Source organism: Siphateles boraxobius, unplaced genomic scaffold, assembly GCF_051911475.1.
Source record: "Siphateles boraxobius isolate OS27281-9 unplaced genomic scaffold, OSU_SipBor_1 12, whole genome shotgun sequence".
Taxonomy (NCBI): domain Eukaryota; kingdom Metazoa; phylum Chordata; class Actinopteri; order Cypriniformes; family Leuciscidae; genus Siphateles; species Siphateles boraxobius.
The window spans coordinates 18,996,202-19,013,743 of record NW_027508722.1 but is presented as its reverse complement, the minus strand read 5'-3'; the positions used below and the strand labels follow the sequence as shown (position 1 = coordinate 19,013,743).

The 17,542-nt window shown below is 38.0% G+C and overlaps 1 protein-coding gene across 1 annotated transcript; it reads left to right on the top strand.

Annotated features, from left to right (window-relative positions):
• The first annotated feature begins 463 nt into the window (after window positions 1–463).
• Window positions 464–14,044, top strand: gsk3ab (glycogen synthase kinase 3 alpha b). Its single transcript, XM_077209888.1, has 10 exons — window positions 464–862; window positions 4,068–4,255; window positions 5,378–5,461; window positions 5,602–5,712; window positions 5,844–5,974; window positions 7,847–8,051; window positions 8,139–8,234; window positions 9,068–9,254; window positions 12,126–12,203; window positions 12,313–14,044. Exons 1-10 carry the CDS (start codon window positions 688–690, stop codon window positions 12,375–12,377), a joined length of 1,320 nt encoding a protein of 439 aa, XP_077066003.1. The 5' UTR covers window positions 464–687; the 3' UTR covers window positions 12,378–14,044.
• Window positions 14,045–17,542: the final 3,498 nt, after the last annotated feature.

Genomic DNA, 17,542 nt, shown 5'->3' with positions numbered 1-17,542 from the left:
GTCCCTAAACCACCAATAAATTCGTTAATAATGAAACATCTCAAAACACAACATGTCCTGCTATGCGAAAACTCAGATAAAGAGGCAATTTACTGGAAGTAAAGTGAAAATAGCCACGCGAATGATATATTGACATCAACATAATGTCATTCTCAATTTCAATTATTAGGGGAAAAACACTATTTTACTTTCATTCAAATGGACAGTTTAGACTGTAAGTTAGTGTTTTAGGGTTCTGTAATGCAGGTCTTTTCATTCTTAAATATTAAGGGTATTAAACATTATTTCATTTTTAAATAATTTATTTTTATTTTACAGTCATCTGCAATGATAATATAAAAGGCATTTACTAAATTTGCATACAGTATTATTATATTTGGGGGTCCTTGGCATGAAAGAATAATGAAAAGCTGCCCATTCTTGTGCTGCAGGATCCCTGCACGTGAGAGCGTTGTTGAACTTCACTACCCAGAAGACAATGCGCTTAGAGCGTCATTGTGCGTCAGCTCCAGTTTCCCAGCCAGCAACCACACAGAAGAAAGAGGAGGCGCACAACCTTACCGATAGAATAGTCCAGGGATCTTTATTTTTTAACGATTATTGTTGTTTAAATTGACATATACACTACGCGCCTGGGCCAGTCTACCGGCACTCTTTACCCCCGCTCTGGCACACACAAAACCCGATATGAGCGGCAGCGGGCGGCCCAGGACTAGCTCGTTTGCTGAGCCTCCCGGGGTCCCTGGAGCCGCTGCAGCCGCCGCCGGATCAGCCGTCGCCGGTGGAAGCACTTCAGGAAAGACGGGGGGCGCGCAGGCCTCAGCCGGGAGTTCGTCTGGTTTCGGGAACCTAAAGCTGGGCAGTGAGTATCATTTAATGACATCACACGACAATCACAATAAATGGGATGATGGTAGACTAATAAAAGCCGAAGTGCTAGTCAGTGTAGCACGATGTTCATTATTTTGTTTGATTATTTTGTTGTGATCGCGTTAACCTACTTTAGGCGGCTAACTGGCTAAGCTAACGTGAGCTTGTTTTTGTAGACGGATCAAGGGCTTTGATTGCGCTAACTATATTAGCTCGACAATCCTTCATCAGAACAAGGGCGAAACACATCTGTTATGATCGATATATGTGCATCATATTTTTAGCCAATTTCAGCCCTGTTTTAAAATATGAATCGTGGTCTGTTGGATGTTTAGACGTCGTTGTGTTCTTCAAGATTTGCTCGCTTGGCAACAAAGCTCAGTTAGCATAACATCTAACAGATTGTATCTTCAATTCTGCATTTAATTTAAATATTTTTATCCTGTGCCACCCTGGATGCATTTAATCGCATCATAACTATCCTTATCATTATTCTGACCGTAAAATTACGTAAGTTAAGCATAGAGAGGACTAAAGTGGTGTTTGCTTGTGCATATATTTAAAAAGAAAAGATCATATTCAATATTTATAACATATTATGAATGTAATGTTTAACAACTCCCTAATTACAATCTAATAGATCATTACAAAGCTTTAAATTTAAACACTGTCCTCCTACGAATGAAAATTACTATGAATGTTAATTTGTGGTTGGGCTACTGTGAAAACTAGTGTTTTCCCTAGCGGCTTTAAACCTCTTCATTTGGTGCTCTATAAATGATTCCCAGTGACTGCAGTGCTGGCAGCAGCGTTCATCTGCACTGGTGCTGACTGCTGGATTTCCATGGGAAGTGGTGATGGGTGTTATTACTAGGAATGAGGGGAGAACAAGTGGGTGGATGGATGTCCGACTGTAACCCATGGGTCCTCTGAGAAACCTTGAACCAGTTGTTACAACACACAAGAGCCATTGCTGTTTTTGTCTTCATGTTATATTCAGCCTAATGGCCATTTTTTAATTGACCAGCCTGCTGACATTTGCACTCACAACCTGATACATTTTAGCCACATTTTTATCAGGAATAAAGCAGTTGAGTTGCCTTTTGTATGCATATTCCTTTACACATATGATATGTGTAATATATATTATTATATTTGTATTTGCAAATAGATGAGGTATATATACACCGTTCTGCTGAAATAGCAAAAGCATCCCTCAGTGCAGCTTTTTTCACTGAAAGCCACTAAGTAGCATAAACATGACCACTGACTGAACACGACGGTTTCGTTGAATGGCCTAAATCTCTCTCTCTCTCTCTCTCTCACACACACACACACACGCACATCATAGGAGGTATCACTAGCAAGTATTTTTATGACAGGCTTTGGTTCTGACATTTCAGAATCATGACAGTACAGGTTCTATGTGATGATTTTGTGAGTGAATTATTCAGTTACATGACTGGTGGTTTAGCAATTTATACTGTGAATGTTTCCCTCATAGTTAATGCGCTCGTCTATCTGAATAAAAATTTATCCACTATCTACCTAAAATGTAAAAGTTTTTGCACGGTTTGGAAATTTTATTTGTATTTTTGTGTCTATATAGCCTTTTTTTATGCAACATCCCAAAATGTTCATTGAATCTTGTTTATGTGATGGCCATATTAACTGGCCACTAACTCACGGTATCCCGTATCCCACTTGTTGAAGCAGTGTCATTCTGATAAAGAAAAAAAAAACTCAATAGCAGCAACCCGTCTCCATCATGCATGACAACAGCTGTCTGCTCTGCTGTGATCCAGCAAATAATAATTTTGCCTTGTAATGAAACAAAGCATTTGTTTTGGTGAATCTGTCATTTCTTTTCTATATCTAAAGTGACAGTACATCACCCTATGGCTTTGTTAGTCTCCAGGCATGCCCATTATCCAGGTCTGCTCTTGTCCACAGGTGGAAATGTGGTCAGATTTTAGCTTTCTCATCCTCCACCCATGTTCAAACAGACTTAAGGGTGTTCCTGCTATTTCTAGTGATAAGCTCTGCTCGTTGTTCTGTTGTGTTTGGACACGCTTAACATGGGTGTTCGATTTCTATTAACACCTGTCAGAGTGGCAAAATGGCATAGCCTGCTTGATAAGAGAGCACCGATGAGTTTAAAAAGATCTACCTGTTGTAGATCTAACACTGGTTAGCTGTTTGTTTGAGACAGCCTCAATATTTTCGTGTTTAATCGCCTCTCAGGCATGCCTGAGTAGTTTCAAGGAATAGTTCACCCTTTTCCAGCCTTCGTGTCAATCCAAACATGAATTTCTTGCATGGAACACAAGAGAAATCGAGGAATGTGCTGATCACCAATTATAATGGCTAATGGTCATTTCAGGCTTCAAAAAGCATGTAAAGCACAATAACCGAATCATAAATGTTACATGCGACTTGTCTTTTCAAATCACCTACTGATTAGCAGTATTACTAAATGTTTTTCTAAGTTGAAATTACATGGTAGCTTCATAATTAATACTGTCAGCCATTTTACTGTGTTTTTACCTCGAGGAGCTTGTCCACCACAAATCCTACCCCATATAATGACTACACGGACATCACACAATTCTCATAGAACACAAATTACATTTTACACTCACATTTATTCTGCCAAGTAAAAATATCAATTTTCTGGTAGTATTAAGGCGATCATACACATTTTTTGGGCAATGTTGCCGCCAATGGGCAACCAGATGTGGGACAGGTCCCACGACCGATCTAAATGATCCATATAGAAATTTATTGCCCATTTTCAATGGGAAAGTGCCCAAGCAACAATCGCTCGGCAAGATTGCGCAGCAACATTGCTCAAAAAGTTGCCCTGTGTATCATCACCTTTAGCCAAAATGCTGCCTTTATCATCCCAGAGAAATTACATTATTTTACAAGCGTAATGAATAATGCAAAAAAAAATTAAATGAATGCTACATTTTTGTTACTATAGGCTTGGTTTCACAGACATGGCTTAGATTAAGCCAGGATTATTCCATAGGTTGCTGACCCCTGATAAAGCATTTAATTCAGGTTGTACATGCTAACACAGGCTCGTATGGTGTCAATCTTCATTGTGATTCTATTGATATATATGATAGTCAGATGGTTTCAGTCAATGACCATTTGTTTTGTTTTTTAAACTCATTTTGTTGTGTCTTTAGGGGATAGTGGCAAAGTGACAACAGTAGTAGCCACACCAGGGCAGGGTCCCGACCGTCCTCAGGAGGTTTCGTACACAGACATCAAGGTGATCGGGAATGGTTCGTTTGGAGTGGTGTACCAGGCTCGACTCATCGACAGCCAGGAGATGGTGGCCATAAAGAAGGTGCTTCAGGATAAACGGTTTAAGGTAGGTATGAGAAAAACTGAATACCGGTGTGTGCAAACTAATGTCAGTATTATAATAAAAACACCCTGAAATATATAAAATCTGTATGCACACACAAGACAAAATGCTGCTTTCCAAGTCCAAAATGAAAGGTTTTTACTTTTAATTCTACATGCCTTTTAAATCAGGCTGCTACAAGCACGTTGTAATTATTTTTACATGTTGCGATTTGAACTGTGATATAAACGTTTAATATCTCGTGTTGCTTTTGCTTAGATTTAAAAGCTAAAAGAACAAAAAGGCTTAAGATCGCATCGAAACACCCCCTTTCATGTTCAACAGCTTGTTCATAAAATACAAAGTAGCAAGCAATGCCTTATGACTCCAAAGTAAGTTGTTTTGTCCAGGCTCTGCTGCCTTGAGGAAGTGTTGCTCTTTACATTTTCAGAAGGCCTGAACCTCTCTCAAATAGACCCGAAAGTGAACCAAATAAAAGAAAATGTTTTCTTTCCAAGTTTCCATCAACATTGTACCTGGGCTTAAAAGTGGACTCCCTTTTAAATCCTCTTTGGTTGTAATAGGGTATGGGTCCACATTGGTTTTCCACTTAAATATTAAGTGATAATTATAATTATTAAATTGTAATGTAATTATTCAATATTTGTATTATAGTCGTATTATAATATACAATTAGAAATAAAGTGTAATGTCTTGCAGTCGTAGTTGACCGCTGTTTTTTTTAAATCTCATTCTGTCTGCAGAACGTGATTTTCTGCATCTTTTACATTTTGTATAGTAATTTGTAAGTTATTCAAGTGTGAGCTAGGAGTACTTGCCGTTCACAACACTTGTAAAGCTTTAAATGGAAATCTCTCATAATGGACCTGAGATGCATGTTAATATCAATGTAAATGAAACCACTCTGGGTGTGAAAACACTGAATCATGAGTGTGTGTGGTATCTTACAGCCAGCATAGAGCACAGCCTTCCACTTTACAGTGTGGTTTCATTTGATTGATTGTGCAGCACTAGTTTTAAATGGGCTGCACATTCAGAGCAATACATTTTCACAGATGAATGCATTAAATACGATTTTCATTGCGTGCTTTTACCGTTCTTCACACGTCATTTCTTTCGCTACAGAATCGTGAGCTACAGATAATGAGGAAGTTGGACCACTGTAATATTGTCAGGCTACGCTACTTCTTCTACTCCAGTGGAGAAAAGGTAGGTTTTTCTATTCAACCTTTCCTTATTTTCCAGTTATTGATATCCCATCAATATAATTTTGTCATATTGAATAATATGTTTGAATAATATTATTTTTCTTTACCAAACTAATCTCTTCTCTCTCTCTTTCTCCTCAGAAAGATGAAGTGTATCTAAATCTGGTGCTTGATTTTGTACCAGAAACCGTGTACAGGGTGGCACGCCATTTCAACAAGTCCAAGACCACCATCCCCATTATCTATGTCAAAGTAAGTCTCTGTGTTTTCATGACTGCTGCTACTGTGCCCATTCATATGTACATGGACAGTAAACAATAACATCTTTCTCTTCTTCTCTCTTTCCTCCCCCACAATTTTCTATTTTTCTCTTTCTGTCTCAGGTGTATATGTATCAGTTATTTCGCAGTCTGGCGTATATTCATTCCCAAGGCGTCTGCCATAGAGACATCAAGCCACAGAATCTCCTGGTGGACCCAGACACAGCTGTACTCAAACTGTGTGACTTTGGCAGGTGTGTGTCCTGACACTTCTCTGTGTAACATGTATTTGCAGTGCACCCATGTATAAGATATATACTGATCTTCAGCCCCCAATATACTCCAGACGAAGTTCTTTTTTTGCTCTTTGCCCTGGGGCAAAAATGTTTGAAATACCAGATCTGGGGTAGCCTATACTGTTGGCGAATATCCTACTGCCGCCCACTCCAGTCACATCATGTCACTTTATACAAAAAATTGCTTTAAAACAGGAGCTTTATGGTATTAAAACATTAAAAAAAGTGTTAGTATTACTTTTAGAATTACAGCTCTTCAGTATGTTTATTTTATTTTTTTTTTTCTTGCATCTGGCCTTAATGGACTGAATAGAAGTAATGAAGCTGAGAAGAATTCTTGAACCCTAAAGCACATCTAATTATGGAATCGCCACAGGCCAATGATAATTTGAAGGTGTTTACCAGCCAGAAAGTTTGCTTTGGCAAGCTGTTTTGGACTCCATTTTGAAGAAAATCAGGCCAAACAAAAGTCACACAAGTTTGTTGTTTTATTATGCTTTAAATGTATAAGAGCCTTTACACTATGATGGGTCTCGTAACAGATGGGTTTGCTTGTGTGCCAAATTTGCGTCCTGGATTGGGGATCTCACAAATAGATTTAGGGTGCTTTCAATTAAGTGTGAAAGCAATTAGGACTTGGGTGCGCACTCGTTCAGAAAGTAACCTGCGCATGCATTTTAGTCAATGACGACTTCTTTAGTTCAACAAAACACATGTAAGGGATGACGGGTGGGAATTTACCTTGGATGTGAGCATGCATTGTAGTCGCGCATAGTGAATGGCTCGCAATCAGCATGTCTCCTTTAAAGTGTTCGTTGGCTAGCAGCATAAAGCCGCCTTCATGTGACGCGCATACAGTAAATCCAAGTGCCGTACACTCTGCTTTTGCATAATAGCACTAAATGAATGAAAAACTAGTGATGTCATTCGATTTGAAAAAAAATAACTATCGCACATTTTTCTGTAATTGTGATTTTTTTTTTATTGTAATAATTTCACATTGAATCTCCAAATTTATGTGGAAACAACAGAAAGACAGACGGTTAATTTTAAATGTTTAACGGCATCTTTTTACTAAGTACTGTGGATGAAAGCCAGTAATAGACAGACTGCAGCAGGTATATGAGGCTGCTGTCACTTTAATACCTGATCATGTACATAACGTGGATTACATGCACTTAACATGGTCTTAAACTCTTTACATTCATTTAAGACTTTTTAACCAATTTAAGACATCATTTTGTGTTTTTATCCATTTAAGTGCATAAGTTAACTCTATGTGGTATTGGCTCGTTGTATGAAGCGACTTTCTGTGCTTGTGTCTGTTGTGAGTCAGAGATGCTTTTCAGGAAGCACGCCAGTTCTGAATTGAGTTCTCTTTTGCCAGGATTCTCAGGAAAAACAGATGCTCTGTTAATTGTGTTTAATATTTTGTACATGTAAAAAAAAAAAATCTGAAAAAAAAAAATCAATTCATTCGTTTTGACAGCCCTATACAAAACAATGTATTGACCTGCGTCCTGTTTTCCATCATGCGGTGTGCTCATTTGTGATGATGTAAGATGAACGCAAATGCACCAGGGTTTGATAAAATCAGGTTGAGGGGAGCACCAATAACAATAACTCTCAAACCGCAGCAATCCTGCCCAGTGTGAAATCCCCCTTAGAATCACAGATCTTTGATGTGATTCTCAATGCAGCTTTATTTTTTTAGCAATGGTGTAGGGTTCCCAATTTTTGTACACCTTCATATGCTGCCCACTACATTAGTTTTAGACGCCTGTCTCTTTGATAATATGTTTATAATCCCCCATCGTGTTGTCTCCACAGTGCAAAGCAGTTAGTTCGTGGGGAGCCCAATGTGTCATACATCTGTTCACGGTATTACCGCGCTCCTGAGCTAATATTCGGAGCCACGGATTACACATCCAACATTGATATCTGGTCAGCCGGCTGTGTATTAGCAGAGCTGCTTTTGGGACAGCCCATATTCCCCGGTGACAGTGGAGTGGACCAGCTAGTGGAGATCATCAAGGTGAGAGGAAAATGGGCATCGTTTTATTTTTTATGTGTAAGCATAGACAAAAAAAATTATAATTTTCTCTCTGTCCACCCTCTGCAGGTTTTGGGGACCCCCACAAGAGAACAGATCCGAGAGATGAACCCCAACTACACAGAGTTTAAATTCCCACAGATCAAAGCACACCCTTGGACAAAGGTAAAACACCTGTTGCACAGAACGAAACATTTAGGTCTTACTGAAGGTTAAAATAGTGATGTACCAAAATTTTTTTTTTTACAGAAACCCTCATTTATATGAAAACTGAAACAAAAAATAGTTTATTTAATAATGAATTAATCAAATTTCAATACTTGAAATGAAAACAGACTTAACCTAACCCTAACTGGCTGTAATACGTTTTCATGACAGATTTATTTAAAAATATCTTAAATAACAAGTTGTAATGTTTCTCTCAACATAAGTTCATTCATGTTTATTTGTGTTGTGGCTACTAGTAAAGTGGAAGAGATAAGTTTACCAGCACTTTGTTTGATACTACTTTTGTTTGATACTGTTTGAGTCCGTCAACTACTTTGTTTGATAGAATTTCAAAGCTCAGACTTATTGATGTTTCAAAAGTATATCAAAGGTAAAAAAAAAGCTTATGGTGATTGTTGGATGACAGGTGCGCTTTAAATAATGTTTAGTGAAGTTTCGTTCACGCCTCAGCTGAAAACCGCATAGACTAAAAGATCTTTGTTCATCAAAATTGAGATATCGATATTGTCAACCCAGCCCTAGCATCCACACAGCTGACATGTTTACCTGTTGTAGCTCATGTGCACGAAATAGACACTGACTAATTTGCCGTCACTGTTCCGGCCAATAGTTTTGGCCCTCCAAAACTGTATAGAAAAGATATTTTCGGTTGCTGAAATTTTGGTGCATGACTAGGATAATCGATGCCCGATGCTGTAGATGCAAGTCTTTAACTTCTTCTAAACTGGTTAGATGTGACGTTTCCCTGTGAATCTGTGCGTTTGTGTTAGGTGTTTAAGCCGAGGACCCCTCCTGAAGCCATTTCATTGTGTTCTCGTCTGTTGGAGTACACGCCGGTGACGCGGCTCTCACCGCTGGAGGCCTGTGCGCATGCCTTCTTTGATGAGCTGCGCCAGCCTAATGCACGTCTGCCTAATGGCCGAGAACTTCCCCAACTCTTCAACTTCAGCCCTGTGGGTGAGTTGAACTGAGACAACTGCCACTTCTGTTCAGATTCAGCCTTGTCGGATTAATCGGAATCTCATGCTCTCTTTCTTTATCTCTACCCCTGTCTCTATCTGACACATATTAGGAATATCTTGTGGTTTAGTACATAAAGCCGTTGCTTATATCTAGTGAGCTGATTTTGTCAAATGCCTGTGTGTTGTCACCTGTCTACAATAGTATGTTACCTAGAATCTAATGTTGTGTGAGTGACTGATCTGTAATGCTCTTTGTAGCCAACAATACAGAAAGCTCTCAATACAATCCTAATAGAATTCTAATAAGCTACAATGAATAAAATGGTCACATGCAACAAAAAATTAACATATTTTGTTCCAAATTAATTCTGCCACTAATGATGATCCTAATTGTCTTTCTTTTAAAAAACTATACTTACTGTATATGATAAAGTGTATTTTTTTTAAACATTAGAATACCATTTATTACTGTAAAGCTCTGTTGTTTTGTTGTGAACATGTCTATTACTTAACTACACACTGTCAAACGAACAACCAGGCAGTAATTAGACTGATTTAAGCTTAATGAACCTAAAAGTAAAACACTGCAAAAAGCAGTGGTTTTCTGTTTCTTAAAAAAGATCTATAGATCTATCCATGTATAATAAGTGAGCTAGACTAAAAGTTGAGCATAAGAACCAGTTCATAAGTCATTAACTTGTGATTTGGCCATCACAGCTTGCACTTTTCATTATTGTACCGCAACAGAAAGTATCCTTAATTGCAGAGCAAAGATCTGATTAAATAATATCTGATTACTGGATATAGACTCAAAAAGCATTCTTGATCAATATTAAGCAGCAAAACTGCTGTCAACATTGATAATACGAAATGTTTCTTGAACACCAAATCACATTAGAATGATTTCTGAAGGATCATGTGACGCTGAAGACTTTACTAATGGCTGCTGAAAATCCAGTTTTGCCATCACTGGAAGAAAAGACATTTTAAAATATAATTAAAATAATGCAATTTTTAAACGGTAATATTTCTTTTCAAAGGTACGTTTATAAAAGCTTCTTAAATGCCCTAATCGAACTAGGGTTTATCCTGGCTAAATCTAAGACCTGTTTGTGAAACCGGCCTATAAATTCTTACTGACCCCAAACTTTTGAATAGCAGTGTATACAATTTATATATTTATTTATATATATGTGTGTGTATAAAATATATATATATATATATATATATACCGGCGACCCCAGTCAGTCTGACATATTCTGATTTTATGGCGGTCAAATGCAATCGGGTGCCGCATGATTAACATCGCGCAACATCAGTAGGCCTATCACACGTGCAAATGGAACGCACATGTAGGGAACCTCGTGAATTACTGCCGTTTCACACCGCAAGCATGAGCAGCGCGTTTTTCTTTTTCTTTCGGCGTGCATGTTAATCAATGCGTGCATTCACAGTATGCGTCAAGTAGGAGCAGCGCGTGATCAACGGTGAAACGGGAGTTTCAGCGCCGAATCTGTTTTTACTGCACTGCTCACTCTCAATTAAAGTAAAATCACACTTTTGATGGACAAAATAAATATGATTTCACACAAAAGTGCCCAAAATGCACAGAATTTGCATGTCTGGTGTGTTTTAACAAGAACTGGAGTAGGCTATGTTAGAAAAGAAAATGAAGACTCAAAAATATTTCTAGAAAATGTACCCATTTAAACTTGTTTTTATTATCTCGCAATCCTCGAGCTTACCAATCTGCACCATGTACAAGCGTTGACTGTGAGTGCTTGTTTAGTCTGGCTGGACATGTGGCAGAGAGAGAAGAAACAGACTATCTGGTGACAAAGTAGAAATGCTTCTGTTTGCGAAGAAAAACTTGCCATTGATGCACAAGTGATTGGAATTGGCTTGTGTGTGTTTTGAGTTATATCTTTTATACTGCAAGGCTATATTTATTTTATTTTTATTTGTTATTTATATATTATTTTATTGCCATTACCTGTTATCATACAGATGTTTAGTTGGCTAAATAGATCACATTTTTTTAGTTGGATATTGAATGTGAAAAGAAGGAAACAGTTCTTCCATAACACTGCACTTTGTGTGTGAATTTCCCACACCAGGAGTATATAGTTCTATGTTCTATGCAAAGTGTAAAATGTTCTATTAAAGAAAAGATGGAAAATAAATATTTGTGTGCTGTAAAGTGGTTAGAGAAAATGAAATCGGTATCGGCAGATCAAACTCACTCGGAATCAGCCTAGAAAATTGTAATCGGTGCATCTCTATTCACTTTAGGTATAATTCACTACAATAATGGCTTTTGAGATCACCCTTGACTGTTGACAAATCAGTGTCCCTTTTTAGGGCTTAGTAATGTCTGTTTGTTAAAAGGCAGCAAACTATAAAGTGCCCACTTACTGAGCTGAAGTGCACACTCAGTGTATTTATACAACTAGTGCATATAGGAATGTTCTGAACAGTCCTACTCTAAAAGAAAGCTTGATAAGATGATTTGACTTATCTCCATATGAATCTTCTCCCACTGCAATAGGTCCTCAAAATAAATCCGCAAAAGGTAACTTAAGCTATAATGACTGTGTCGTCTATATTGAGTGATGGTGTAATTTTAGGACTCTAAAGGAGCTCTGACAATAGTGAGTGGAATGGTACAGTTTGTCATTCAAACAATTTTCATGGAACTTGCCACAACACATGCCTCAGATTTTGGCCTTTAGGAATCTTAGAGAGTAGCATAATTTTGCTTCCTGCAATTTGAGATGGCTTTCACATCCTGTGACGCAAGTACAAGTCCATCTTGGTTTTGACACCTACAGATATTGATGACTAACATCTCTTTCTCTCCCTGCAGAGCTGTCTATCCAACCACAGTTGAACTCCATTCTCATTCCTCCCCACGCTCGCTCGCAGACGACACCTGCCTCGCACGGTACTGATCACACATACATACCCCATATCTTTGTTTTACTCTTCCTGTCAGTCTGTATGGATTTGAAAATGCACATGTCCTGAAGTATTTGAACTCTGTCTTTCTGCAGAGGGCGGTTCAGACGGTCCAGCCCAGTCTGGTCCAGCACCGGGAACCCTGAGCAACAACACCTAATTGTTCCCTCAGCATTACTTAGACATCATCACCCCTCTCTCCTCATCCCTTCTCTCTCATTCCTCTCTCTATCCCAGCAGCAGCTCCAAACAGTCTCTCTTGCACGCTCTCACAAACACGCGATCACTCACACTCGTCACCTTGTGTTATGTGTTGTCATGTTCTCCCATGATGGTAGAAGTGTGTGATGCCCAGATGAATAGCGTCGATCATCACAGGAGGTCGATTTAAATTTAATATGATTATCAACCCATGATTGAGTTGATTGTCATCTTTAGGTTTGAACACTGGGAATGGCCAGTTAGGGCACATCTGCCCTCTAGTGGCAGGAAGAGCACTGCACAGTTACTGCTCTCTGCCTGAGATGCCATCCATTTGACATTTTAACGAATGATATATGATATCAAGCTCCTTTAAATTTGTTTTTGCTCTTAAAATGATACATTTTAGCTTTCTTTTGGAGTTCTTGGACAAAAGCAAGAACTGCAATGTGTTTTATAAAGCAGCGAGCATGAGATGTCAGTGTTGTGTGTGTCCAGATGTGTGATGTTTCTTCGCCGAGACGAAAATGAGCAAAGAGTGTCTTAATATGTGCGTATGTCAATTTTAAGTAATCATTGCACACTTGTGTTTTTAATTTTTTTAAGGAGATTATTTAGGTATTCGTAGCAGCTGAGACAGGGTTATGTTTTCTTTTTTCTTTCTTTTTTTGTCAGTTTCAGTATAAAAACTTGCTCATTTTGTCAGTTCTTTGTGCATGTGCATGCACACACACGTATAACGCATAGGTCAATCCCATCAATAGCTGTGTTAGCCGTTCTGTTTGAATACAGAATTTGCATTATGGAGTCTACACTTGTGTGTGAGTATTTCTATATATTGGCGTGCCCATTAAATGTGGATTTAGTGGATATTCATACAAATTACACATGATACATGAGCCCAAACGCACACCATGGACACTTAGCAAATGAGACTTTGAAACAGAGCTGTTTGTCTTTCCCTTCTTCCTTCCATTCTCTCTTCTCTCTCATTGCTAATATGTAAATGCCATGTACCTTTTATTTTGTTATTTTTGTTATTGTTATTCTATTGTCCTTGTAATTAGATTTTTCTCCTAGTGGAGCAGTGCTGGTATGAACAGAAACCAGCCTTTTTTGGTCTCTCTTTCTCTCTCTCTCTCTCTCTCCCCCCTCCCTCCTTCCTTCCTTCTATCCCTTCATCATACAACTGTATATAACATTTCATCCAGCCTCTCTCTGCGTCCAGGGAGGGGGACGAAACTGAACAAAATTTTGTTTTTACCTGGTATCTCTTTCTCTTACTCTCTCTCCTTTCCCGCCCTTCTGCCTGCCTGCCCTTCCCCCCTCCTCATCAGTGTTAATTCTGATCCTTTTATTTATTGTATTGCTGTCTTGATTCTGTTTTTAACAATCTGATGGGGGAGGGGTTTTGTGTGTGATGTCAATTGATGTAACGTTCATATCTCAAACTCTGGAATATTGTCTGATGGAATGTTCTGGAAAGGGCAGGGACACACTACCACCACACACCGGCTGCTCGGCCCATCAGTGAAAAGATGAACGGTTAAAGGGAGAGAGAGGGAGAGATAAACAATGTTTTTGTTTGTTGGTATAAATAATAAACTCATTAATAAAGTTATAAAATGTCTCTGTGGGTTAAATTGTTTGTTTATTTATGGATCATCCAATCATTTTAATACAATTTTGAAAAATACAGGCCTTGAATATTTTTCATACTGTAGAGAAGTTTTTTTTTTTTAAATGAATGTGAAGATGCTTCTACTCAAAAGGCTAAAACATGTTTTTGTTACCTTCATTAAACTATAATCACCATTCCTGCTATGCTACCATTCAAAAGTGAAAGTTTGAGAAATATTTTTTCAGCAAGGATCCATTTGATCAAAAGTGGCTGTAAAGATGTTTTATAATGTGACAAGATATTTTTTTCAAATAAATGCTGTTCATTTTAACTTTCTATTCATCAAAGAAAATATGGTTTACAGAAAAATATTCAGCAGCACAACTGTTTTTAACATGAGCAGCAAATCAGAATATTTGAATGATTTCTGAAGGATCATGTGACACTAAAGACGATGATGATGCTTTGCCATCAAGGAGTAAATTACATTTCAAAATGTTTAATTGGAAAACAATTATTTTCACAATATACTGTATTTGTTTTATTTAACCATTAAATATATATTTCCGTTACAAAATTGATTTTAAATTATGTTGGTAATTGGCTTGTAAACTTAAGTTGTAGGTGTAGGCTTAAAGGTTAGGTACAAAATACTGCCATCATAACATTATGAATAAAAATAACCTTGTTTAGGTGTTAGTTAAATGGAGAGAATAATTAAATGCTGTCTAGAGCTCAGTAGAGTTGAAGACACCCAATGTGTTTGATGCCCCGATGATCAGCAGTGTGGGTCTTCATGAATTTCAAATCTGACTGAACATTCTTCAAAATTTTACAGCTTTATTTTCGAATTAGCTCATAGCTTCAGCTGAGGCAGGGTCATGATTTTGTAATTCCTTATTGCATTTGTATGATTGGACATTTACATTGCCTGGCATTCAAAGAATAACTGCACCAGATGTTCACATCGGAGTAGATTTCCAATTAAGAACTGAAACTGTGTGTTTAGACTGATCACAGTGCACTGAAAACAAAAGCCAATCAGGAAGTCTTGGTAGTCCTCTATTCACACAATGATTGGGTATTAAGGTTTGAGATTAGAGGGTAGAGATATGAGATTAAATCACACACAAAAAACAAACAAAGGTTAATGTTGTTTGTGTTGATATGACCTTATAATCTTCATAAATTTTAATTATAGTCTTAGGCCTAGTCTTATGTTACTGACATTCATTTTCCAAGGCTATGAATGAATATGTTCTATTTTTCTTTCAAAAAGGTGAAACTCCACTGTCTTTTGTCTATTGCATTTGCAAATATTCTTTAATTCCACATTTGTTGGTTTTTGAGCAATATGGTGGGCAACAGTCATTACAATTGTATGACAAACAATAGGCCTACCATTTGTGGCTACTATTTTCTTCAATTATTCAAAATGATTACATTTCTTATCCTAAATATTACCTCCAATAAAAAAGGTTTGTAATATGTATCTGCCAAACAATTGAGTTATAATAGATATGTGTTTTCACAAGGTGAAGCAATTTATGAGATGCGCTTTACTAGAAAACAGTAATCTCTATGAAGACCAGATCCCTGAGATGGAAGTAAATTGTTGATAAGAATCTCGCCATTAACCTACTGTTTAGCAAATCTGAAGCAAAATTAATTTCCTTATCAAACAGTAACCATTGTTTTAAATGTATCCTGTTCGTGTTCTTATAACATTCCACACACAGTATGCATGAGTGTGAAGAGAAATTACGCTTAAAGGCTAATTTCCAAGCTTCTAGTGATTGCTTATAATAATTCGACAGTTTGAAGGTAAAACAATAGCAGAAATTTTTATCCGACACACATTTCAAATAATAAATTAGTCATATAAAACCATATAAAATTCTCCTGGGCAAACAATGTTTTATCCAATTGATTTAAAAAATAATATTTATGGGAGGGCCTACTGAAATCAAGAGCATTAAGTCTTCCTTCTGAAAAAGTTCTGATAATAGTTTATATTTTACATATTTAGTCCTGTTTTTTCCAAATAAACTTAAATAACGCTCTATAAATATCTAAGCACATACATACAAAGACAGCCTCGGAATTCCTTCAGTCTGGGAAAGTACACTGAACAAAATTATAAATGCAACACTTTTGTTTTTGCCCCCATTTTTCATGAGCTGAACTCAAAGATCTAAGACTTTTTCTATGTACACAAAAGGCCTATTTCTATCAAATATTGTTCACAAATCTGTCTAAATCTGTGCTAGTGAGCACTTCTCCTTTGCCGAGATAATCCATCCACCTCACAGGTGTGCCTTAGGCTGGCCACAATAAAAGGCCACTCTAAAATGTGCAGTTTTTCACACAGCCGGTGCCACAGATGTTGCATGTTTGAGGGAGCGTGCAATTGGCATGCTGACTGCAGGAATGTCCACCAGAGCTGTTGCCTGTGAATTGAAAGCTCATTTCTCTACCATAAGCTGTCTCCAAAAGCGTTTCAGAGAATTTCAGTACATCAAACGGCCTCACAATGGTTGCGGGGGGGGGGGGGGGGGGGGGGGGGGTGGGGGTGGGCGGAGGTTATGGTATGGGCAGGCGTATGTTATGGACAACACGGGTGCATTTTATTGATGGCATTTTGAATGCACAGAGATACCGTGACGAGATCCTGAGGCACATTGTTGTGCCATTCATCCACGACCATCACCTCATGTTGCAGCATGATAATTCACGGCCCCATGTTGCAAGGATTTGTACGCAATTCCTGGAAGCTGAAAACATCCCAGTTCTTGCATGGCCAGCATACTCACCGGACATTTCACCCATTGAGCATATTTGGGATGCTCTGGATCGGCGAATACGACAGCGCGTTCCAGGTCCTGCCAATATCCAGCAACTTCACACAGCCATTGAAGAGGAGTGGACCAACATTGCACAGGCCACAATCAACAACCTGATCAAACCTATGCGAAGGAGATGTGTTGGATTACGCGAGGCAAATGGTGGTCACACCAGATACTGACTGGTTTTCGGACCCCCCAGATTTGTGAATATTTGAGAGAAATAGGCTTTTTGTTGTGTACAAAGAAAAAGTCTTAGATCTTTGAGTTCAGCTCATGAAATTTGGGGGCAAAAACAAAAGTGTTGCATTTATAATTTTGTTTAGTATAGAACACCTAAGGATAGCCAGGTTCCGCCCAGCAATTAAAACGTTTCAGATGGACATTTGCAAATTTAAATACCAAGATATCTAACCATATAGCCTACATCTGAAATGTAAAAATTATGAACAGCCAAAATCTCTATTTCCTATGATTGACGGAAAGGCCAGAGCCATTGTAACGACTCTAAGAAAATGGAAAACCACTATGAAGTCCCTTTAGAGTAGACAAGTATATATTTCTAATGATGTCTTTATAAAGGGTCTGTACAGTCCTTAAAAAGGACTTTGGTACAGTTTTCACCCATTCTTGAGCAAAGCCGAAACGCCGAAAATGTTA

What these genes read in the sequence shown, in the direction of transcription:
- gsk3ab (XM_077209888.1), top strand. Translation starts at nt 688, where the DNA reads ATGAGCGGCAGCGGGCGGCCCAGGACTAGCTCGTTTGCTGAGCCTCCC. An exon ending in TTCAGGATAAACGGTTTAAG is followed by an intron (nt 4,256 to 5,377) that starts GTAGGTATGAGA and finishes CTTTCGCTACAG; the next exon opens with AATCGTGAGCTACAGATAAT. An exon ending in AAGCACACCCTTGGACAAAG is followed by an intron (nt 8,235 to 9,067) that starts GTAAAACACCTG and finishes CGTTTGTGTTAG; the next exon opens with GTGTTTAAGCCGAGGACCCC.